Source organism: Saccopteryx leptura, chromosome 2 (genome assembly GCF_036850995.1).
Source record: "Saccopteryx leptura isolate mSacLep1 chromosome 2, mSacLep1_pri_phased_curated, whole genome shotgun sequence".
Lineage (NCBI taxonomy): Eukaryota > Metazoa > Chordata > Mammalia > Chiroptera > Emballonuridae > Saccopteryx > Saccopteryx leptura.
The window spans coordinates 142,360,920-142,386,086 of NC_089504.1; the positions used below are offsets into that span (position 1 = coordinate 142,360,920).

At 34.2% G+C, this 25,167-nt stretch overlaps 1 protein-coding gene across 3 annotated transcripts in view; it reads left to right on the forward strand.

Moving 5' to 3' along the window:
- CNTN1 (contactin 1) overlaps positions 1 to 25,167 on the forward strand; it is a 374,840-nt gene that overhangs the window by 301,492 nt on the left and 48,181 nt on the right. For all 3 annotated transcript variants that reach the window (XM_066368970.1, XM_066368969.1, XM_066368971.1), the window contains 3 exons: positions 5,593 to 5,663; positions 12,294 to 12,528; positions 15,511 to 15,614. In XM_066368970.1, the coding sequence (XP_066225067.1) occupies positions 5,593 to 5,663; positions 12,294 to 12,528; positions 15,511 to 15,614 (410 nt within the window). The remainder of the gene's footprint in view (positions 1 to 5,592; positions 5,664 to 12,293; positions 12,529 to 15,510; positions 15,615 to 25,167) is intronic.

Sequence of the window (25,167 nt, forward strand, 5' to 3'; positions counted from 1 at the left end):
TAAGAAAATTATGAGAAAATACATTTAAAGTACTGTATTGTAGTTATTAATGCTGTATGTTTATATTGTCTGTTTAAAAGAAAAAATTGTTCAAATAAATGTTCCTGCATAGCCCTGGTTAGTTGGCTTAGTGGTAGAACATCAGCTGGCGTGTGGAAGTCCTATGTTTGATTCCCGGTCAGGGCACACAGGTGTGCCCATCTGCTTCTCCACCCCTCCTTTTCTCTCTTTCTCTTCCCCTCTCACAGCCATGCATCAATTGGTTCTAGCCTCAGGCGCTGAGGATGCTCCATGGCCTCTCTTCAGGTGCTAAAATAGTTCGGTTGCCAAGCAAGAGAGCAATGGCCCCAGATGGGCAGAGCATCACCCCGCTAAGGGGCTTGCAGGTGGATCCCGGTAGGGTCACCAGAGTCTGTCTCTTTGCCTCCCCACCTTTCACTTAATAAAAAAAAAATGTACTTGCACACTTCAAATCCTTTGTTGTTCAAGAGTCAACTGTATTTATTTCAAAGTGTTGATGTAAGTATCCAATTATGTGTGGTGTGTAAAAATCATTTCTGAGTTCTAAATTAGTCTTTTATTAAGTTATGTTGCATTCATTGAGCAAACTTTTATAAAATAGGATTGTTTAACATTGAATGTAAATTAGTCATATATAGTTTATTTCTATTAAATTAAAGAGAGCATCTTCATGACTGGAATTAGATTTTATCCGTGTAATCTTTAGTGCTTAAAACAGCACAGTGCTTAAAGTTATTTGTCGAAAGAAATAGAACCAGAAGGATAAGATGATGATTCTGACCATTGGACAATCAGAGAAGATGAAAAGAGAAGCATTGATCAAAACAACAGTGGTATTTGCATATTATGGTTTAGAAGAATTCATTATCAGATAAAATTTATTTTGTTTGAAAACAAGGTTAACATATGCATTAGATGTTTCTGTTTTTATTTTATTTTTTTGTATTTTTCCAAAGCCAGAAACGGGGAGGCAGTCAGACAGACTCCCACATGCGCTCGACCGGGATCCACCCCACGCACCCACCAGGGGGTGATGCTCTGCCCATCCTGGGCATCGGTTTGTTGAGACCAGAGCCACTCTAGCGCCTGAGGCAGAGACCACAGAGCCATCCTCAAAGCTGGGCCAACTTTGCTCCAATGGAGCCTTGGCTGCAGCAGGGGAAGAGAGAGACAGAGAGGAAGGAGAGGGGGAGGGGTGGAGAAGCAGATGGGCACTTCTCCTGTGTGCCTTGGCTGGGAATCGAACCCGGGACTCCTGCACACCAGGCTGATGCTCTACCACCGAGCCAACCAGCCAGGGCCTCTGTTTTTAATACACTGAAAGAAATAGAATAGAAAGTGTTAATTCTTTTACTAAATTTAAATAATCCATAATTGGTTTATGTTCTTCATAATAATTTTATTATATGTATGATTATTTCAGATTGTAGCATTCTTTTCTGTCCATGCAAACATTTCCCCAGATGACCTATTTTTATATTATCATCTCACTGAGCAGTTAATAAATTTACTCTGCTCCAACCATTTAAATGTCCTGTTTGAAGAGATTAAGTAATATGATTTGGTAGTTACAGAGTAGTCATTGAAATGTAAATTACAGCCCAGGATATATAATCAATAATATCATAAATATGTATAGAGCCAGGTGGATAACTGAAATATGAAGGGAGCACTCTGTAAAGTACCTGATTGTCTAACCACAATGCTGTGCATCTGAAACTAATACAGAATAATACTGAATGTAAACTGTAATTTAACAATAAAAAAATTTTAAAAAAGAAAGAAAATGCTAAAAGAAAGAGAAAATAAAACAGTTGTAAAAGAAATTTATAAAACAATTTTTCTGTTTGAGAACAAATACCAAATAAACAAACAGACCTACAATTTCAGCATGATAAGTTCTTAAGACATTAACAGTGTTGTGAACTATCTTGGCCTCTAGTTTCTTACTTACTATGGAAAAGAACTGATGTTTACATGGTAGATGCATTTGAAGTGTTAATAGTCTGCTCCACCATCAGACCAGGAGACCGTAAGAGCTAAAAAGAATTATTCTAATTTGAATATACAAATAATATACAGGGAATCCTCGGGTCATGACAATTTCAACATATGACATTTCAAGTTTATGACACTCCCATGAAAACTTTAAAAAATTGAGATGTGAGTGTTTTGGCTTACACCATTAGCATTTACTTAAAACTACATGGGTGAACTAGTTTGGTTGCATGTGGCATAAGAATACACAGTAACCTGGCCTATGAATGAGGGAATTGGCTTTGTCCAGTACGCTTACCTACACCGTTTTGGGCTGTTAAAAGCACATGTGTTCTGTTTGTGTTAGGGTAGAGTGTGTTTCCACTTACACCAAAATTCGGGTTATGTCACTATCATAGGAATGAAACTGTCGTAAGCCGAGGACCCCCTGTATAGTTCATCTGATTCATTAACACTACTTCAAAAAGAATATATACATATTTAAAGAAAGAATAAAATCAGAGGTAAGACTTTAATTCTGTTGGTTTTCTAGTTTCTAGAGCATTATTTATATAACAATTCTGAATCACTTACAAAAATAATGGGTTACTTGAACACAAGTACTGCCATACAATCGCAGTCAATCTGATAACCAAGATGGCTACTGAATAATCAACAGGCAGGTAGTGTGTACTGCCTGGATATGCTAGACAGAGGGATGATTCACAGCCGAGCAGAGCAACAAGAGGTTTTATCACACTACTCACAACAGAGCAAAGTTTAAAGATTATAAATTATTTGTTTCTGAAATTTTCCATGTTATATTTTTATACCTGGAATGACCGTGGGTTAACTGACACTGAAGAAAGTGAATGGATAATGGGGTACTATTATTGTACTTATACTCAAATTATTTCAGCATTCATTCAAATCTAAAAGTAAAATTGGCAATATTAGTTTCTTTTTATAGAAAGAAAAAAATAGCCATGCCATTGGCATGCTATAAAAAAAGTATTTTAGGTATATGAATGAAATATAGAAACACTCTTATAAACAGTAACAGAGAGTCATTATTAGCCTGAAATCATGGCAAAACAACAAGTTAAAAGCCATCACTATTTTAAAACTTTCACAGTAAAATTATAAATATTGTTTATTCGTGATTATTTCAGTAATTCTGTATTTTCTCTAAATATTTGTTTAAATTCATTTTTAATGATTTATTGTTAAAAGAAAGTATAGTTTGTTCATTGCTGACTGCCCTAGACCCTACAGTTAAATAAGCTTCTTTGTGCTCAGGGAGATTTACTTCCCTGAAAGGAATCACTATTTGGCCAGGACCTCCTATTCCTGCGGTCCGAAAGCAAAGACAGAGCACCTCGGGGCTCTCTGCTTGGGTTCCTGTCACATACGTAGGTCATGTCGAATCCACCTGTGAAACACTGTCCCTTAGCAGCTAAGACTACAACTGAACATTCAAAGCTAAATAGAGAAAATTGTCAGTAATTAATCCAAAAAAAGATACGAAAACTTTCTATTAAGAGATATAGTTACTTTTATTTCTGTGCTTTTGCTTGTCTTACTTTAAGCATCATGAGCTCCATGAGTAATTTTGGAAGAGAAATTCAATCTTGAATTAGTTACCTGAAGCATGTTAAAGAGCTTAAAATAAACATTTTAAAATGAAATAGAAATAATCAATCTAATGTAAATATACTCCATTGTTTAGCTCTGTTCTAAATTAAAAGGTTAATATTCGTTATAATGAAAAGGATATGGTGAAATGATTTGGGGAATAATGTTTGTTCTGGTAAAGGCAATATTTACACTGTCATAAATTATTCTAGAGAATTAGTTTTGAGATTATTTGCCTGCGACCACTATATTTGTATATATAGTTAAACACAGAATTATTTGATTTATTCATTAATTATAACACAGCATAGTCTTTATTTCTCCATAGTATGGAGAGTTTTAACTTCAGAATATGAGTTATGGGATTCAAAGAGTTTCCAGGAGTTATTTTAATATTCCAGACTTCAATATAAGTTTTATCTAAAGTGCTACAAGTAAATTCTCTTTTAAAATCTCTGAATTTAATTTCATTTCTATGACTAATATGATGACAGTTAAATATTAAAATAAAATCTCTTTAACTTCAAATAAATTTCTCCATCAGAAAAAATCATGATATGGTTTTACAAGTATAAAGAAAAGCATGCATTTTGTTTGTGTGCAATTAATGTATATACTTCACTGAAGAATTTGTATAACTAATATTAGGAGGAGTTTTGAAATATCTTTGAATCACAATTATTGGTTAGGATTTGCAAATCAGTAATTAAATTGCTTGCTTGAGTACTCTGAGAAAGGTGTGACTATTTCTTATTGGGAAAGATTTGGAGATTCAACAAAGAACTGATGTTTCATTTTTCTTTTAAAATGTTAACAGATCTGGGAATGATATCTCAGACTGGAGCCGGACCATTTGTGTGGGAAAGCTTATGTCCTCTTTAAAAACACAGACATCATTCATGTGACTGGGTAACTCTTCTCAAGTACCTTGAGTGCAGGAACAATCTATGCTTATGATCTGTACAACTCCAATGAGAAGCAAATCCAATAAAATGCTATGTATAATAAGATACAGTAGCCAAATCCAATAAGATGCAGCCCCTACCTTGAAGAACTTTCAAGGGGAAAAAATAACTTAGAGGAGAAACAAAGAGAAGGCCATTGGACTTGGCAGTTAGAATCAATTTAATGATACTGTGGAGAGTGATATCAGTCATCTGAAGTAGAAAACAGTTTATAGGTTGTTAAAAAGTAATTATGGAGTGAATTTAAAAAAAACCAATCATATCCATTCTTATTTGCAGTTCAGCGACAAGAAAGGGTATGGTGGCTTGGAAACTGAGAGGAAAATAGTATTACAAAGTGACTTTTAAGGATGAAGAGACTACAAAGAGTAGGGTCTCTACAGTAGGGACTAAGGTTTGATAAAAGAGGAAGGGATTGAGGGAGAGTCAAAGTCACTGATGGATCAAGGTTCCAGAAGAGATTTAGGAACAATAAACACAGAGCCATATGAGATTTCTAATATTTTAAGAGACTTGGGGGGAGCATTTTCCTATGTTAATGCTCATGTGCCATTTCTGAACAGTTATTTGTAGATTGAAGCATAAATCTAACACAATAGTTAGGTGTTAGATAGTCCCAGGGTTCAAAAGTAAGACCTATGTAATATTTTTTTCAACAAAGCATATCTAATCTTTCAAAATTATACTAAATGAAGGGTCACAGAAAATAAAAAAATAAAAATAAAAAGGATGGAAGAGGCAAATTTGTTTTGCTATCTTTTGCTGAAGGAAGCTGGCACATTGCTTATGGCACGGAATCAGTTTTTATCTTGACAGTAAAACAGATTATTACAGCTACAGTGAGGCATTGCCATTATAATTGAATAAATCTTATCTGTAGTTTATTTTTCCCAGTGAAAGAAAAAAATTATTGTTTCTGTAGTGAATAAAAACTCTATCATCAGAAAAATAATCCCAGAACCTCTATGTTTTGTGATTTGCGCGTCTGTTTCAGCACCGAATGTGGCTCCTTCAGACGTGGGAGGTGGAGGAGGAAGCAACAGAGAGCTGACCATAACATGGGCGGTGAGTCTTAACCAGCTGTGCTTCTTACAGACTGCTTTACCTATACATAATCTCAAACCCAGTTTGTTTCCTGAAATAAAGTAAAATAAAAGACTATGCCCAAAGCACAAGCAAGAGTAAATTACTAAAAGATTTTTTTTTTCTTATATGCATTTCAGATTTTAACTGGCTTGCTGTGGCTTAGTGTACAAAAATAGATTCTTGATATTGGGGGTTCTGTTGGCTTAAAGGATTAACAAACTTTCAACTAACTATCTGATTCCAGGGATTTTTTTTTTTAAATTCATTATGACCTTGTAACCCAACTGTAATTTATAACATTTTTACTGGACATTCAAAACTCCAAAGATTTGATTTTAAAAGCTTTTATTATATCAGCACCTATTTTTTAATTGGAGCTTGTTTCTCACTTGAGACTTACTTAAATCACTAAGTGTAAACAATCATGGTTTGTCAGTCTTAGAAGTCACCCAAGTGTGTTGTAATTGAGATACCTAAAACATTTTATTAGATTTCTATGACCCAGTGGGGAGCTCCACACTAGAGACTAGAATGTCTGGAGAACAATGCTTAGCTGGAATTTCAAAGTGAAGATACTAGGGACGGAGAAGTCTGTTATCGCACAAACTTGTTGACTTCGACATCTGACATTTATCTGGCTAGCATGTTTTATATGGCTCCATGTAGTCATTAAATATTTTTAGTATTTAATCACTGCAGATAGTCAAAGAATATAACTTGGGCTCTAGAGAGTTTTGAAGACTGTATTGATAATGGCAGGTTTTATTCTTTACATAAATCTAATTGGCTTATATAAAAGTAGATGTTTAGCAAAAATTGAGTCCACTCTTTGCTGTACAGTCATATTTTTATATTTGGCATTTAGAAAAAAAGATTTGGAAAAACAATGCCTCTTTTTTGATATGTAAATTCTTAAATTCAAGATAAGATGGGTGGGGAATGTGTCAAAAAATTCAGACTTAGAAATTTTTTTTTTTTTTTATAATAATTTTATTTTTTTAATGGGGTGACATCAATAAATCAGGATACATATATTCAAAGATAACAAGTTCAGGTTATCTTGTCGTTCAATTATGTTGCATACCCACCACCCAAAGTCAGATTGTCCTCTGTCACCTATCTTGTTTTCTTTGTGCCCCTCCCCACCCCCTCTCCCTCTCCCATTCCCCCCCCCCACCGTAACCATCACACTCTTATCAATGTCTCTTAGTTTCACTATTATGTCCCACCTACGTATGGAATAATACAGTTCCTGTTTTTTTCTGATTTACTTATTTCGCTTCGTATCATGTTATCAAGATCCCACCATTTTGCTGTAAATGTTCCGATGTCATCATTTCTTATGGCTGAGTAGTATTCCATAGTGTATATGTGCCACATCTTCTTTATCCAGTCATCTATTGATGGGCTTTTTGGTTGTTTCCATGTCCTGGCCACTGTGAACAATGCTGCAATAAACATGGGGCTGCATGTGTCTTTACGTATCAATGTTTCTGAGTTTTTGGGATATATACCCAGTAGAGGGATTGCTGGGTCATAAGGTAGTTCTATTTTCAGTTTTTTGAGGAACCACCATACTTTCTTCCATAATGGTTGTACTACTTTACATTCCCACCAACAGTGTATGAGGGTTCCTTTTTCTCCACAGCCTCTCCAACATTTGCTATTACCTGACTTGCTAATAACAGCTAATCGAACAGGTGTGAGGTGGTATCTCATTGCCGTTTTGATTTGCATTTCTCTAATAGCTAAAGAAGATGAGCATCTTTTCATATATCTGTTGGCCATTTGTATTTCTTCCTGGGAGAAGTGTCTATTCATATCCTCTTCCCATTTTTTTATTGGGTTGTTTGTTTGTTTGTTGTTGAGTTTTATGAGTTCTTTGTATATTTTGGATATTAGGCCCTTATCTGAGCTGTTGTTTGAAAAAATCATTTCCCATTTAGTTGGCTTTCTGTTTATTTTGTTATCAGTTTCTCTTGCTGAGCAAAAACTTCTTAGTCTGATGTAGTCCCATTCATTAATTTTAGCCTTCACTTCTCTTGCCATTGGAGTCAAATTCATAAAATGCTCTTTAAAACCCAGGTCCCTGAGTTGAGTACCTATGTCTTCTTCTATGTACTTAATTGTTTCAGGTCTTATGTTTAGATCTTTGATCCATTTTGAGTTAATTTTTGTACAGGGGGAGAGACTGTAGTCCAGTTTCATTCTTTTGCATGTGGCTTTCCAGTTTTCCCAGCACCATTTATTGAAGAGGCTTTCTTTTCTCCATTGTGTGTTGTTGGCCCCTTTATCAAAAATTATTTGACTATATATATGTGGTTTTATTTCTGGACTTTCTATTCTGTTCCATTGGTCTGATTGTCTATTTTTCTGCCAATACCATGCTGTTTTGATTGTCGTGGCCCTATAATAGAGTTTGAAGTCAGGTATTGAAATGCCCCCAGCTTCATACTTTTTCTTTAGAATTGCTTTGGCTATTCGGGGTTTTTTATAGTTCCATATAAATCTGATGATTTTTTGCTCTATTTCTTTAAAAAATGTCCTTGGAAGTTTGATGGGAATTGCATTAAATTTGTATATTGCTTTGGGTAATATAGCCATCTTGATTATATTTATTCTTCCTAGCCAAGAACAAGGTATATTCTTCCATCTCATTATATCTTTTTCGATTTCCCTTAACAATGGTTTATAGTTTTCATTATATAAGTCCTTTACATTCTTTGTTATGTTTACTCCTAAGTATTTTATTTTTTTTGTTGCAATCATGAAGGGGATTATTCTTTTGAGTTCCTTCTCAGTTGTTTCATTGTTGGCATATAGAAAGGCTATTGACTTCTGTATGTTAATTTTGTATCCTGCCACCTTACTGTATTGGCTTATTGTTTCTAGTAGTCTTTTTGTGGATTCTTTGGGGTTTTCGATGTATAGGATCATATCATCTGCAAAAAGTGATACCTTTACTTCTTCTTTTCCGATATGGATGCCTTTAATTTCTTTGTCTTGTCTGATTGCTCTGGCTAGAACCTCTAGTACCACATTAAATAAGAGTGGAGAGAGTGGACAACCCTGTCTTGTTCCTGATTTAAGGGGGAAAGCCTTCAGTTTAGTGCCATTTAATATGATGTTAGCTGATGGTTTATCATATATGGCCTTTATCATGTTGAGATATTTTCCTTCTATACCCATTTTGTTGAGAGTCTTAAACATAAAATTGTGTTGTATTTTATCGAAAGCCTTTTCTGCGTCTATTGATAAGATCATGTGGTTTTTTTTCTTTGTTTTGTTGATATGGTGTATTACATTAACCGTTTTACGTATGTTGAACCATCCTTGAGATTCTGGGATGAATCCCACTTGATCATGATGTATTATTTTTTTAATATGTTGTTGTATTCGATTTGCTAGTATTTTGTTTAGTATTTTAGCATCTGTATTCATTAGAGATATTGGTCTGTAGTTTTCTTTTTTTGTGCCATCCTTGCCTGGTTTTGGTATGAGGGTTATGTTGGCCTCATAAAATGTGTTTGGAAGTATTGCTTCTTCTTCAATTTTTTGGAAGACTTTCAGTAGAATAGGAACCAAGTCTTCTTTGAATGTTTGATAAAATTCGCTGGTATAGCCGTCAGGGCCTGGACTTTTATTTTTGGGGAGGTTTTTAATGGTTTTTTCTATTTCTTCTCTACTGATAGGTCTGTTTAGGCTTTCTGCTTCTTCTTGACTCAGTCTAGGAAGGTTGTATTTTTCTAGGAATTTATCCATTTCTTCTAGGTTGTTGAATTTAGTGGCATAAAGTTTTTCATAGTATTCTACAATAATTCTTTGTATATCTACGGTGTCCGTGGTGATTTCTCCTCTTTCATTTTGGATTTTGTTTATATGAGTTCTTTCTCTTTTTTCCTTGGTAAGTCTTGCCAAGGGTTTGTCAATTTTGTTGATCTTTTCAAAGAACCAGCTCCTTGTTCTATTAATTTTTTCTATAGTTTTTCTGTTCTCTAATTCATTTATTTCTGCTCTGATTTTTATTATCTCCTTTCTTCGGCTGGTTTTGGGTTGTCTTTGTTCTTCTTTTTCTAGTTCCTTAAGGTGGGAAGTTAAGTGGTTCACTTGGGCTCTCTCTTGTTTGTTCATATATGCCTGAAGTGATATGAACTTCCCTCTTATCACTGCTTTTGCTGCATCCCATAGATTCTGATATGTTGTATTGTCATTTTCATTAGTCTGTATATATCTTTTGATCTCTGCACTTATTTCTTCTTTGATCCATTCATTTTTTAAAAGTATGTTGTTTAGTTTCCACATTTTTGTGGGTTTTTCCCCCTCTTTTTTGCAGTTGAATTCTAGTTTCAAGGCTTTATGATCAGAAAATATGCTTGGTACAACTTCAATTTTTCTGAATTTGCTGATGTTGTTTTTGTGGCCCAACATATGATCAATTCTTGAGAATGATCCATGTACACTGGAGAAAAATGTATATTCAGTCACTTTGGGATGAAATGTCCTGTAGATGTCTATCATATCCAGGTGCTCTAGTGTTTTGTTTAAGGCCACTATCAGACTTAGAAATCTTATTCTAAAAATTTGAAAAGAAAGTCTTTGGGAATAGGGCCTGAGAATCATTTAATTTTGAAAATTTCATATCCAATCTGATATACTTTTGATCGTAAAAACTAAGAGAACTAGCAATAAGAAAAAAATTTTAAACTGTTGTAGAAGTGTTAACTTATATCCTCTAATAATAAAACATCACATTTTGCACATCCTTGTGATCATGCTTTCCAATGTCTGTAGTTAACTCCTGAACAGCATGGGTTTGAAATGCCCAGGTCCACTTACAGGCACCTTTTTTCAATAAATACAGTAAATGTATTTTCTCTTTTTTATAATTTTCCTAATAATATTTTTTCTCCAGGTTACTTTATTATAAGAATGCAATATGAAACATAAAAAATATATATGAGTCCATAGTTTATTGGTAAGACTGCGGATCAACCGTAGGCTATTAGTAGTTAAGATATTGGGGACTCAAATGTTACGTGCAAAGTTTTGATTGAACCAGGGGATCAGCAGCACCTCTAACCCCCACATCATTCCAAGGTCAACTGTATCCTGTACAAAAGTACAATTTCTTCTACCCTTACAACTTTATACCGTTTCATATATTCCTTTTTAATATAAGTATATTCAAGCAACTGTGTTATTAGTGTAAGATTTTTCCTAGAGAAACTTTAATTGGATTTTCTGGTGAAAAAAATGTAAATATACAACCTGCACTTTTATCTTATTGACTAAAGATGACTAAATGATTAGTATTCTCTAGAACTAGCATGAAGTCAATGTTTATAAATAATGAATTGTCAAGACTAGCATAGACTTCTTTCTGGAACAACTGACACATGTTATTGTAAGAAACTCTGAGAATAATGCAAAACACGACACTTGCTTCAGTATTAGTCAGAGTCCCAGAGCCAGCTTCCTACAGATGAGTGCAAAACTTAGCCCCTCCTCCTTTCATTTCTCTCTCGTCTTCTTGTCTTCCTCTGAGCAGTTTCTATTGTTTGATTACAAGACATACTTAAGAGTCCTGTAGAACACTCTCATCATTGTCTTTCAAATCTAAAAGTCATTTATTCATTCAGTAAATAAATGTTACTTGAGGCCTTGATCTAGGTACAATGGATAAAGAGGTAATAAAAACTGAGAAAAACTTGCCCTCTTGAAACTTACATTCTAGTAGTTGAGGGAGATAATAAAGTATATGATAAGTAAAATATATAGTGTATATCATGAGACAGTTAAAGAGAAAAAAAACAAAACAGAGAGGTGGGATATGGAGTATTGTAGAAAGAACGTGGAAATGGCTGATTCTATGGCCAGGGAAAAAATCAAGTAGGTGATTTTTACCTCAGGCAAGTGAATGGGAGAGGCCTTCTATACGTATAGAAGAGCATCCTAGGTAAAAGGTAGAGAAACTAAAAGTAAAAAGGCCCAGAGTGGGACCCCTTCCCCTCAACCAAGGGATGTTCCAAGAATAGCAAACTTGATAAGTGGAGTCATCACATGTTTGAGCATCTTTTACACTGGAAATTTCAAACAACACTCTCTTATAAACTAAGTACAGGGGGTCCTCAGGTTAAGACACAGTTCCATTCCTACAGCAATGACATAATGCGAATTTTGGTATAAGTCAAAACACAACCTCGCCTAAGTCACCTACCTATCCTAACAGTTGTAAAATCATAATCTAGAGCATAAAAAGACAACTAAACCAGAGAAAAAGGAAAAAGATAAGGATGTAAATATACTATGCTGTATACTGTACTGAGTATTCTTCCACTGTGTGCAACCAAACTAGTTTGCCCATGTAGTCCATAAGTACAACACTAATGGTGTAAGCTGAAACACTCACATCACAATTTTTCAAAGTTTTTATGGGAGTGAGCATTGTAAACTTGAAGCATCATATGTGGAGACTCATAACCTGAGCACCCCCTGTATATATTTTTACAAAGAAAGTGCTCCATATGTGTCATTATTTTTTTTGGCATAGGATTTCCCCTCCTGTTAAATGTATAGCTTAAATATGTTTAATATTTTAATTTTATTTAGCCTTTGTCAAGAGAATACCACTACGGCAACAATTTTGGTTACATAGTGGCATTTAAGCCATTTGATGGAGAAGAATGGAAAAAAGTTACAGTTACTAATCCAGATATTGGTCGATATGTCCATAAAGATGAGACCATGAGACCTTTCACTGCATTTCAAGTCAAAGTTAAGGCCTTCAACAACAAAGGAGACGGACCTTACAGCCTTGTAGCAGTCATTAATTCAGCACAAGATGGTAGGTAAAAATAAGGCCTTCCTAACATGGCAAGGGAGGACAAACCTAGTTCTCTGGTAAGCGTTTCATCTTTTAAACCTTACTTATTACGATCTTTTTATATACTTAGCATTAAGTAAATGAGTATTATTTTGAGCCAAATTAAAATGTCAGTTTATCCACTTCAGTGACAAGACATTGAAGTTAGGATTATCTCCACTAAAATAGTTGGCTTGGACCCCTGTTCCTGGCCCCTTGATTCTAATTTTGCAGTCAGAAATCCTCTATACTTGATTGGAATTTCTATATGTCTGTGCATTCATGAAATTTCCTATTTAGAAATTCCTTAACTTTTATGATAACATTTCCTCCTTTTAACCTAATCTGTATAATTGTAGCATTTATATAACTTTTTGCCATTACAACAGAATGCTAGAATTTTATTAAAGTAAATCTATGCATAAGTCTATGATAAAGAAGTCAGAAAGCCAGTTGAAACTTTTTCTTAGGAAGGGAAATATTTACAAGGCTATTTGAAAAAAAAAATACAAGTACTGGCTCTAATTGTTTTATAGAAACTAACAGAACTAAGCATGCCCCAGAAGACTTTATACATCCATGCTAAATAATATATAGTTTTAAACGTAATTATATTGATTTCTTAAGCTGTGGTTTTTATCTTTTATTTTTCTACTAAAAAAGATAAGACCTTGTTATTTATTTATTTTTATTTTTTGAGAGAGAGGAAAAGGGAGGGAAAGAAAGAGAGAAAGAAGCATCAACTAGTTGTTTCACTAAGTTGTACCATTGATGGCTCCTCATACATGCCCTGTTCGGGTCTCCAACCGGAGACTTGGCGCCCTTGACTCTGGGCTCTAGACGGCAACCCCAGGATTGAACTGGCGACCTCAGCGTTCCAGGAGGACGCTCTATTCACTGTGCCACTGGCCAGGGCAAGACCTCATTATTCTATCTCTTTACTCATGTGCACTATGTAAATAATTAATAGTTAAAAAATCAAACAGAGGTTTCATTGCCTTCTGACCTAACACATTTATCCTTGGCCGAGTTGCTCTTTGTACATGTGCAAGAAGCACAAACGAAAGGTTTGAAAACTGAAAACTATGTAAGATATGCTTTTGATCTCTTAGAGGAAAAACACTATTAGTTCATTCAGTTAGCATTATTTTTACTCCAAAAGTAAGCATTTAGCAATCCCTGGAACTCATATATACTCTTCAATCATAGAGTTATCACCTTTCATATTTGTTTAAAATATAATATATATTCAAGTCATCTCATGTTCTTTACTTCCAATACAAACATGAAAGGCAATTTTATATATATATTTAAAGTACATTTGTCTATACACACACATACTTTTTTAAGTTATTTAACTAAACACAGAGAAAGAACAAAAAGCAGAAATTATTTATGTTTATAATCAATTCAGGACTTCTCAGTCCTGAGTAATAATTTCTCTATGCTTGTTCTGATTCAGCAGATATTTAATGGCCCGATGTAAATAGTTCAAACAATGAGTGCTTCTCACAGAGAAAATAAAAGTGAAAAGTATTTTAAAGTTATCCTCTCACCCAACATCAATTTTTTTTATTGCTTTATTTGATGTTAAGGTAATCAGACAAAAACCCATTTTTGTCATCTGTTTAGTCATGGCCATCTGTATTAAAATATATTTCTTTCCTAAATGTTTCACGAGTCTCATAAAACCTGCATGTGCCAAAACTTATATGTGTTCACCTTTTCTTTTATTACTAAGAATCAATCATAGTGCTACATGTTTACCTTGATTTGGAAAGGCAACAAAGTCCTTATGCAGGACATTTTTAACATAAAAGAGGATTATGGCTTGTTAATAAAAGATAATAAAAATTGAGCACTCCTGCTTAAAGTTTTTCTTAGTTTCTTTGTGTAAGTTTCATAAAGGATGTAAATTACTTGTTTTGTCACTGAACAGAGGCTACTTTGATACATATTTGACTTGATGCCCAGATAAAAGATTAGACTTATGAAAGTTTCTCTGAGTCCAAGAAGCAATAGATGTCACAACATGTTTCAAAAGATCTCAAAAATAAAATACAAAGTCAAAGCTTAAACATAAAAAAGAAAGAGGACAGTATTGCTGAGTGTCTTTAGCTCATATAAGTAGAAAGTGTAAGAAAACTGAAAATTAATATTAATGAATAATTTTCTATTAGAAACACAAATTTCCTATTTTTGATAATGTAGAGTTAATGAGCATATTGGTTGGAAGAAATAAGAAAAGTGGTGGTGTTGTTGCTCACAACTATCAGAGAAACTCAGAAGCTTTCCACAATTTATAAAAGTGTGTTCCTGTATACATGTATATATGTCTGTGTCTACATTAACATTTATGTCTGTGCATGTATCACTGATGACCATAAAATAAGCATTAGAAAAATAAAGTGAGGCCCTGGCTGGTTGGCTCAGTGGTAGAGCATCGGCCTGGCATGCGGGAGTCCCAGGTTCGATTCCCGGCCAGTGCACTCAGGAGAAGTGCCCATCTGCTTCTCCACCCCTCCGCCCTCTCCTTCCTCTCTGTCTCTTTCTTCCCCTCCCACAGCCAAGGCTCCATTGGAGCAAGGTTGGCCCCGGGCACTGAGGATGGCTCTGTGGCCTCTGCCTCAGGCACTAGAATGGCTCTGGTTGCAACAGAGCAATGCCCCAGATGAGCAGAGCATCGCCCCCTGGTGGGCATGCCGGGTGGATCCCGGTCAGGCACATGCAAGAGTGACTGCCTCCCCGTTTCCAACTTCAGAAAAATACAAAATAAAATACAAAAACAAAGAAAATAAAAATAAAGTGATAATAAAATTGTTGTACTTACTTCATTTTATAAATATTAAAACTATTTAAAATATTAAACTATAGTTGTAATTAATTCATAAAGCAACTGGTGCTATTTGAATTTTATATTATGAGTATCTTATATATGAATATAATGTTTTCATCAAATTTCAGCTCCCATTGAAGCCCCAACAGAAGTAGGTGTAAAAGTCTTATCGTCTTCTGAGATATCTGTCCATTGGGAGCATGTTGTACAACAAATCGTGGAAAGCTATCAGGTGAGTTTGATTTTTATCAGATTAAATGTACTTATTGATCAATATATCATGTTGCATCTTCTATGTTTTGTGTCCCACTGACGAATGTGGCAAATAACATTATCTTTTGTATTTTTAATATGTTGAGCATGTGTAAGCTAATTGTTAAGAGTCAAGCACTAACTGACTGATCTAGGAGAGATATAGAGTCCTATGTGTTGACATATAGCTGGCCAAAATAAAAACTAGGTTAATGGCTCCCATAGTTAAGCAAGATCTTTTGATACAAACATTCTCATTCAAGTGAATTTTAGTTGTTTTGGAAATCATTTTGGTAATTTATAAAAGTATCCTTAAATTGTTCATCCTATTTGACTCAGTAGTTCCAGTTCTAAAGGAAACAATTATAAAATATCAACTATATGCCTCAAAACGTTACCTATAAAAGCAGAAAATTAGTAACACTCAAATATCCCAAAGAAAACCTCCCCTGCAATGATCATCAAGGAACAATAGTAATTAGCCAAATAGAAAGGAAACAAGTCTTAGTCAAAAGGAATAGACCTACAATGATAGTTTGGGTCTTTAATACAGTGCTAAAAATTAAACTTTATTGTGTAGGAAAAGTGAAGTCATCTCACTTTTTTAAGCCCAAAAAGTTAAAATTAAGAAAAATTGACATTATCTTACCTTTGCAGATGAGCAAATGGATGCAAAGAGATACAATGACTTGCCTCAGTTATCACTAATGAAAAGTGTCAGGGAATCTAAGGCTTGGATTATTTGATTCAAAGTTCAAGGCTTAATGCCACAACATGAACTTTTTTGTTTTTTGGTTTTTTACTCAGTGCGCTTGGAGCTGTGGGCAGTAAGCTGCCCACCCAGGCAGCTTGTCCTCTTGTTTTTTATTTTCCCTTTCTTTATCTGTCCATGGAATATTTGTTCCGTGGGGGCAGGCTTTTGTCTGTTCTGCTCTCAATGCCAAAACAGTGCTGGACACACGATAGGCCTGAAATACGTAGTATTCTCAGAGTACCAACAGAGATACTGACTTATGATCAAGTAAAGTGTTATAACCTGGCTTTCTCAAAACCAGGTTTCTGAAAGGTGACCTCAAAACCAACCCAAATTTTTAGTTATAAACACACAAACTGACAGGAAGATTTTTTTTTCTTCTATTTTTTTTTTTCCTGGTACTATGGAGTAGTATGTGGGTCAATCTCAAAGTGCCTTTAGTTAATCTTTGCAAGGGTTTTGTGGAAGTTTAGAAAGCAGAATTATAGGAATGGAATGAGAAGACCCAATATTCATAACTTATTAAACTGACAACAAGATTTACAGCTATTACAAAAGAAATTGGAAAGAGGGGAAAATTTACCAGATGTTTCAAACCTTTGTAATAAACAAACCAAAGTATCTTGGGAGACGACCTCAATCCTTGGAACTTGAAAGCCATATTTTGGACCATAGGATTATTCTCTTCTTTTGTATTATTATTCAATAAAAAGATAAAAATAATTTTAATATATAACCTACTCATTTAGTGAAAGTGCTAAATAGATATTTTATTTTATTAAAACCATACAAGATAATTATATATTATCTCTGCCTAAGAATTCTATAAATATATTAATTATTTTATAACTTCCAACAGGCAGAGTACAAAGGAAAAATGAGGTTGGATTAATTCAGACTATAATCAGAGTATAATCTCTTTAATTGAGAAATAAACATTAATTAGGATTCTCAAATAAATTGTTAGCAAAAAATATTTAGCACATAAAATTTTCTCATATGATAATTTCCAGGGAAAAGTGTGTGCTACTAAGGAGTTCAGTTTTACAGATTTCTGACTTTTTTGCAACTCCACATTAAGTAGAAAGTTATGAACATTTGCTAGGAAAACATAGGTTGATATCTTAGTTCTGTCACTGAGAAATTTGCTAGAAAATTTATGAAATTCTGAACCTTAGTTTCCTCACCTATAAAGCTGAGAGAGTAATCACTGACTAATAGAACTGTTGTGTAGAAGAAATGAAATGAAAGTGGTTAATGTTTTTCCTGTTCTGTTATTAGACATTTGAGGATAAGGATGCTGCTGCTGATGATAAAGATGATGATATTAATCATAATAAGAATGATAACATTTGTTGAGCCCTTAGTATGCCAAACACTTCATTAAGTTTTCATATTGAAGCCAAACATTGGAAGCATAACCCTGTTTTAAAGATGAAGAACTTGGAGTTTAGAACCAGTTGAGTAGTAATTGTGGTAACCAGGTTTGAGCCTAGGTCTTCCTGCTTTAGAAAATGGTTGATTAAAATTCTGGAAGTAAATTACCATATTATTGTTTTTATTCATTTTTTCTCAAAAGCCTTTCAGTACTCATCAGAACCTTGAACAGACAAGCATGAAAAGCTTAAATGAGAAAATCTGTAGGATTTATTTTACTGTAGGATAATGCCTCTCTTTGGGGGAGGGAGAAGCTGGGCTGATTATATGAGGTTATTTTTTTTATTTTAAAATGTGATGGAGCCTGACCTGTGGTGGCGCAGTGGATAAAGCGTCGACCTGGAAATGCTGAGGTTGCCGGTTCGAAACCCTGGGCTTGCCTGGTCAAGGCACATATGGGAGTTGATGCTTCTTACTCCTCCTCCCTTCTCTCCCTCTGTCTCTCTCTCCTCTCCCTCTTTCTCTCCTTTCTAAAATGAATAAATTAAAAAAAAAATCCAAAAGCAAAAAAAACAAACAAACAAACAAACAACAAAAAAATGTGATGGAGGAAACTAATGGTTTAACAAAACAGATGACTGAGAAAACTAATAGCCCACAACACTTCCTATGAAAATATACTATAGGTTTAAGTTATAAAGAAACAGAGGGAAAAAAACAGCACATTAAAATTAAAATAAAGTAAAAAGCTGGAAAAGCCCCTGGTCCACCGTGATAGACCCCCATCTCAAGGTTAATTTTCTGACATTTCAAGTGAGAATAGAAGACAATCAGGCTTAAAAATAATCTCTTCCCTTTTGGTTTTAAAGTGTGTCTCAGTAGAATTTCCAAGTTTTATTCATTTCCTCCCTCTTGCCTAGTTAAAGGGCTCCCTGTATCTAATCTTCATTCTTTGTTTTCCTGAAAAGTAGCTGAACTAGAAGAATGCAAGTAGTCCTACTTACCAAAGACAGGTTAAAACATTAAGCTTTGGCCCAGTAATCTACAAAAGATTTAGTTTGCTCATCCAGCAGGTAAAATAGTCACTTAATTTAATAAAAACCAATAAAATATGCTATCAGAAATAATAAATATAAAAACTCTCAGCAGCAGATTTAGTGTTACTAATTTTCTGCCTTCATAAGTAATATTATGAGACATATAGTAGGTATTTTATATATAATTTTTTTCATTAGATGGGGAACTACTGAGCCAAACAGGATGAACAATTTAAAGATATTTTGATAAATTATCAAAATGATACCCAAAAAGTTAAAATTCACTTCTACTCATTTTTCTAATTAAATGTATTGGGGAGACATTGATTAATAAGATCATGTAGGTCTCAAGTGTACATTTGTATGATGCATGATCTTAGTATTCGACTTAAATGTTTTTAAAGGGAAATTATTATGAGGAGTATAAAATAATATTTAGGAAGTGATTCATTATCTTATTTTGGAATCAATCTTTGTCTGGAGCTCCCTAGAGCAGATTCTGGCACACAGGTGTTGGAAAATAAGGTATTGTTGTTGTTTGTTTATTTAGTTTAGTTTAAATATGATCCCAGGGAGCAAATATGAGGAAAAAGAGTGAACAGAAAAGGGAGAAGCTCCTGATAGAAAGATGCTTTATTTGGTTAGCAACCACTGTGAGCAACCTGTATTCCATCCCTTGGGATATTTGAGAAGTTTTAGCAATGCAATTCAGAATTGCCCTTCTGGGATAAAAGGAGATTTCAGCCACTCCTGTTCTGCACTGGTTAAGGGTAGTCCTGTGAGCACCATCTCCCTTTCCACTTGCACAGACTGTTGGGCAAACTTCACATTGAACCCTCATGAGCCAGGAAAGGGAGTGAGACAGCAGCAGCACCAGCAGAGAGGAAATGGTAACCAGTAGTATTTATGGGAAGCTGGTGGAAGTCTGCGTGGAACTTTCTGGTTTCTGAACCAGTGGCTGGAATAAAATAGAACTTTGACTATCTCCCAAGAAGTGATTTATATTAGATATTGCTATTCCTAGCCCATAGAATGTACTAATACTTGAATTAGTCTGGGATCTGGATAATATAAAGTTATTTTATATTGTAGTATCTTTTTAGAGATTGAGCTGTTTGTGTTAGTTTCATTTTTTTCCACTTAACCATATTTAGATTTTCCCCCTAAAGTCTGTATTAAATCCATAACAAAAGAATATTTAACTTGTCACAAGATAATTTTGTTTTCAAAAAGTTCAAAATTAAAAGGAGAGAACTTGGAAATCTGATGCAAAAGTTTATTTAAGTAGAAATAATAAAATGAAGCAAGCCTAAATTACAAAAGTGCTAAGCATCTTCAAGCACTTTCATCATTGTAATAGCCATTTTTTTAATGCTAAGTAAGCTTTTTGGAGATAATAAGATGAATGTGCTATTTTGCTTACAAACTTTTTTAAATTTCCGGGGGAGGTATATAGCTATAATGTTTCTACAAAAGTGGCATTATTATAGCCCAAGAGTTTATGGAAAGTTATTATCACTCTTTATTAAAAATGTGGGTTATCCCTTTGGTTGAGACTTTTATTTTTGGCCTCAAAATACTTTTATAAGGAACAAATATTTGTTATTTTTAAAATAATATCTATGAAGACAAAGACATGCTTGCTTGGTGTCTTTAGCACTCTTGAGTATCTAGCATAGTAACTATACAAAGTGGGTTCCCTCACTGGGGAACAATTTTTTTTCCATTTTCTGTTGCATGAGGTTTTAGAACTGTTTATATGTTTGTCTTCATTGCTGATTCCAAATCTGAAATCCACTTTTTAGTGCATGCTCTAGTTTTTATGCAATTTTAATTTCTTTTTGTTACAGTTAATGGCATGCATTGGTTTTTAAATTGGAGTTAAAAGGCAATGACTCTTGGATTGAACATAACCACAGGCAATTAATGTTTTACAAATATCACTTTTACATAATTGTAGTTGTTTTTAAATGTAAAAAATTATTATCTGATAAAAACAGCCTCTTTTTTTTTTTAAGATTAAATCATGGCTTCTTCGAGTAAGCATAAATGTAAGAATAGTCCTGACACCTTCTGTTATATATGTGGCTATTACACATTTCAATATCAAAGGCGCAATATTTTATTATTTGTGACACGTGCATATATTGCCTATTTTCAAGTTTCCCTTGGCGATCAAGACAAGAATTGGGCTCCTCATATTGTGTGTCATGATTGTGAGAAAATGCTTCGTGACTGAACAAAAGGAAAACGTAAAGGAATGCCTTTTGGTATTCCTATGGTTTGGCGTGAACCTAAGGACCACAGCAGTGACTGTTATTTCTATCTGATCCATACAAAGGACATCGGCAAGAAAAAACGGCATATGATTGCATATCCTAATATTCCTTTAGCAATACAACCTATCCCACACTCTGAGACACTCCTGGTTCCAGTTTTCGGTGGTTTTATTTCTTCTAGGGATGAAGAAAGTGAACATGGTGATCAAGTGTATTTTGATAAGATGCATGAGGAAATGGTTGTACAATCTGAAGGGTCTTCTTCTAATGCCAAGCAGTCATTAATGCCCTCAGCAGTTTAGCCAACCCAAATTGAATGACTTAGTAAGAGATTTGGGTCTATCAAAGAAAGCAGCTGAGTTATTAGCCTCCAGGCTTCAAGAAAAGGATGTACTTCACCGGTTAGCTAAAGTATCCCATTTCAGGAAGCGTGAACAAATTTTTGTGGACTTTTTTTTCAAAGACAAACACTTTGTTTACTGTCATGATATCAGTAGTCTTCTCAGCCAGCTAGGTGTTACCACTTGCAGTCCAACAGAATGGCGGCTATTTCTTGGCAGCTCTAAACGGAGTCTGAAATGTGTTCTCCTACACAACGGTAATGTTTATGCAGTGGTTCCAATTGGTTATTCAACTCATCTGTGAGAAGATTATAATGACATAAAAGTTATCCTTGACTTTCTGTAGTATGAGGAGCATAACTGGATCCTTTGGGTGGATCTGAAAATGGTAAATTTCCTGCTAGGACAACAGAGAGGTTTCACGAAGTATCCTCGCTTTCTGTGTTTGTGGGACAGCCGAGCTCAGGAGAAACACTGAACACAGAAAGAGTGGCCAAAACGTGAAGCTCTGGAAGTAGGGATGCAAAATATTGTGAATGAACCTATAGTTAATCGAAACAGGATCATTTTCCCCCCACTTCACATCAAACTTGGCTTAACGAAGCAGTTTATTCAGGCTTTGAATAGAGAAAGTGAATGCTTTCAACATATTATTTCTGCTTTTCCTGCCTTGTCTTTCGAGAAGATAAAAGCAGGTGTACTTGATGGACCTCAAATTTGAACCCTCATACGTGACAAAGAATTTTCCAGGAAGATGAATAAGGAGAAAGCAGTATTGCAGTCTTTTGTGGCAGTTACAAAGAACTTCCTTGGCAACAAAAAAGCAGAAAACTATGAACTGCTGGTTCAAAGGATGCTGTTGGCTTTCCACGACATTAGATGTAACATGAGTGTTAAGATTCACTTCCTGAACAGTCACCTTGATAAGTTTCCCGAAAATCTTGGAGCTGTTAGTGATGAGCAGACTACTGCTAGAGCATCAAACGAGATTGTCCTCAACAAGTACACAAATGCAAGAGCTACAATTGCAAATTTTTGCCTGAATAGAATTTAAATAAGTTTTGCGCAAATTTTATGGCAAAATAAGTGTTTTTAATATGTCCTATTTTGAAATTGTAGACAAATTCTGATGCAATCATATCTTTTAGTGTATTAGTGTATTTACTGCATTATATAAATTATTATATTTTCACAAAAATGATGCCCAAGAAGACATTCTACTTCATTATGTTAAATTAAATGTTGAAAATTTTACAATAAGATGAAAACCTAAAATCTTGAATTGCAAAAACACTGTAGCTTACAGAGAAAACTAATGTCAGATTTGATATCAGCACACTCGAATTAGGTAAGAACAAGTGTTTTTGTGGATGCAACAAAAATTTTGTTCCCCAGTGCTATTTGTCCAGTGAATGAGTACCATGCATCAGCTGCAGTCCTGTGTGCACAGTGTTTGAAAATAAACAATGAAACTCTTCAAAGAGTTTATAGTCAATGAGTAGTGGAGACAAGTAATAAGGCAATTCTATAATTGTTTAATAAGCATAATAGAGATATTAATACTAGATATAGGATGCTGTGAAAAGTTTAGAAATATAGGAAAAAAGTTAGTTATAACATATCAAACATATCACAGCTTTACATAGAAATAAATACACTACATGACATATTAGTCTAGCATATGAAAATGAATTTGTACTCTACTATCCATGAAGTAGGACCTAACTAATTAATTAATTGTTAGCAAGAATCCATTTTCACTAATTCATCCAGGTCCTCATTTGGTCTCCTTAGTGATTAATCAAAAGCAATACATTTATTCTGCTCCATTACTATAGGTTGCATCCTTCACAAATTTCACTAAGCAATTTTCTCACAAATTAATGTCAGTGCTTCGCATGGGAAACTCAATGAAAGCCAATAGCACAAATTTATCATCTGTTTGGAAATTAACTTCAAGGGCATGGGCAGTGGCTAGTTCAGATAAAAAAGATGATGCCATATTTTTCATATATCTCTCTACTATTTATTTTAGGATTCTCTGGAAACATCAGTCATATGAAAACATATGTTTGTATGTTAAGGAGAGACTGATTATCCAATCAAATCATTTTTAATAAGATGCTTTCATTTGTAAAGGTTGTCTATACTATGAAAATATCATATAACTCTCATATTCTAAAATTCAAAAATCAAGGACTATTTGGCAGACTCAATAACTTTTTCTGCTCCCTAGTCACATAGCTGAGCATAGCTAAGTCACTGCTTTAATTTATTTTGAACTTTCATGGAGCTTAGTAACAGATCCCTGTCAATGTCAGATGAATAAAGTCATTGGTCATTTAGGGTACAGGTGCAAGACTAAATTAATGAAAGCTTTGATCTTTCCTTTTACATTACCAAAATGCCGCATGGAGTTTTGGGTGAGATGGCAAAAGCATTTTATCACTCATTTTAGTGCATAGTATTTTCTAGAAATGAGTTTTTTATCTGAATGTAGTTTAAAAGCTTTTCCTCTTAAAGCAGGGAGAAAAAATTGTTATGATGGAATGAATATTTTAAAATATGGTATACACTGTCAACAAGCATGCATGTAAAAATGCACAAACCCCATGGATTTCCATTTTGCTTGCTATTAAACAGAGTGAATACTCCCATTCAAGGTTTGTTGAGAAAATAATGTATGTGGATGATCCTACGTAGTGCCTGGCATTTTATTAGAAATAGAAGTGTTTATTTTATTTATCTCAGTCAAGCAGTGGAAGCGGCCTTATATTTATATATTACCTAGTTCCAATGCCCACTAGAATGTAAGGTGTCTCCCTCCTTCTCAGATGAATGCAGTCACTGCCCAAAAACTTCCAGCACCAGGAAGCATGTGCCTTCTGGCATTAGGGTCTTCTCTTTAGAAAGTCTTTTCTCTGACTACTGAGACCTGACTTTGGTGCCACTTGGTGCAATCTCAATTCCTTGGCTCTTAGGCTGTTCTTCTGGTCAGATGACAGGAATGCCAAAGAGATTCTACAAAACCATAAGGAAATATTGTTATCAGAAAAATGAGCACTAGTCAACACAATATAAATACTGCAAAGGGAAGCAATAGCAGTTAGTAACTAGCCTTTGTTCTGAAGTGCACTTATTTCACATGGAAACCTCACTGGTTGTCAAGTGAATTGGAGCCATCCAGTTCCTGTTATAATAATTTCATGTTTTATGTAAATGAAAAGTTCAGGATTACATATGTGTTAGATGTTATATCTAAGTCACTTTGGTTAGTTGTAAAATTAAAATCCCATTTTTCTTTTATAAACAGAGCATTTAAAAATCTGTACTATACCAGTATATTTATAAATAATTTTTTTCCTTTTATGTATAACTTAGATATAATTATAGATTTTGGACCAAGAAGTAGCCTTATTTAAAGAATGAATAAAAATTAAAATTTATTGCTTTTATTTAAACTTTAAGAGACAGGGACAGTTGTCATTGATACTGTGGGTGAAAAAAGTAATTGTTTCTAATCACAACTTGAATAGAATATTTTTTATGAATTATTTTAAAGGTAAATAATTTGTACAACTAATCAAGTTAGTAAGTATAATATATCTTTCATAGCTGGCATCTATATAGGTTCAAAGTGAATTATATATACATATTTCTGAAATGAGATAGCGGAAAGTTATTTCACTAGCATGTTCTCGGCTACATGATGTCTTTTTGTCAAACAGGGTTGTATTCCTGTCAA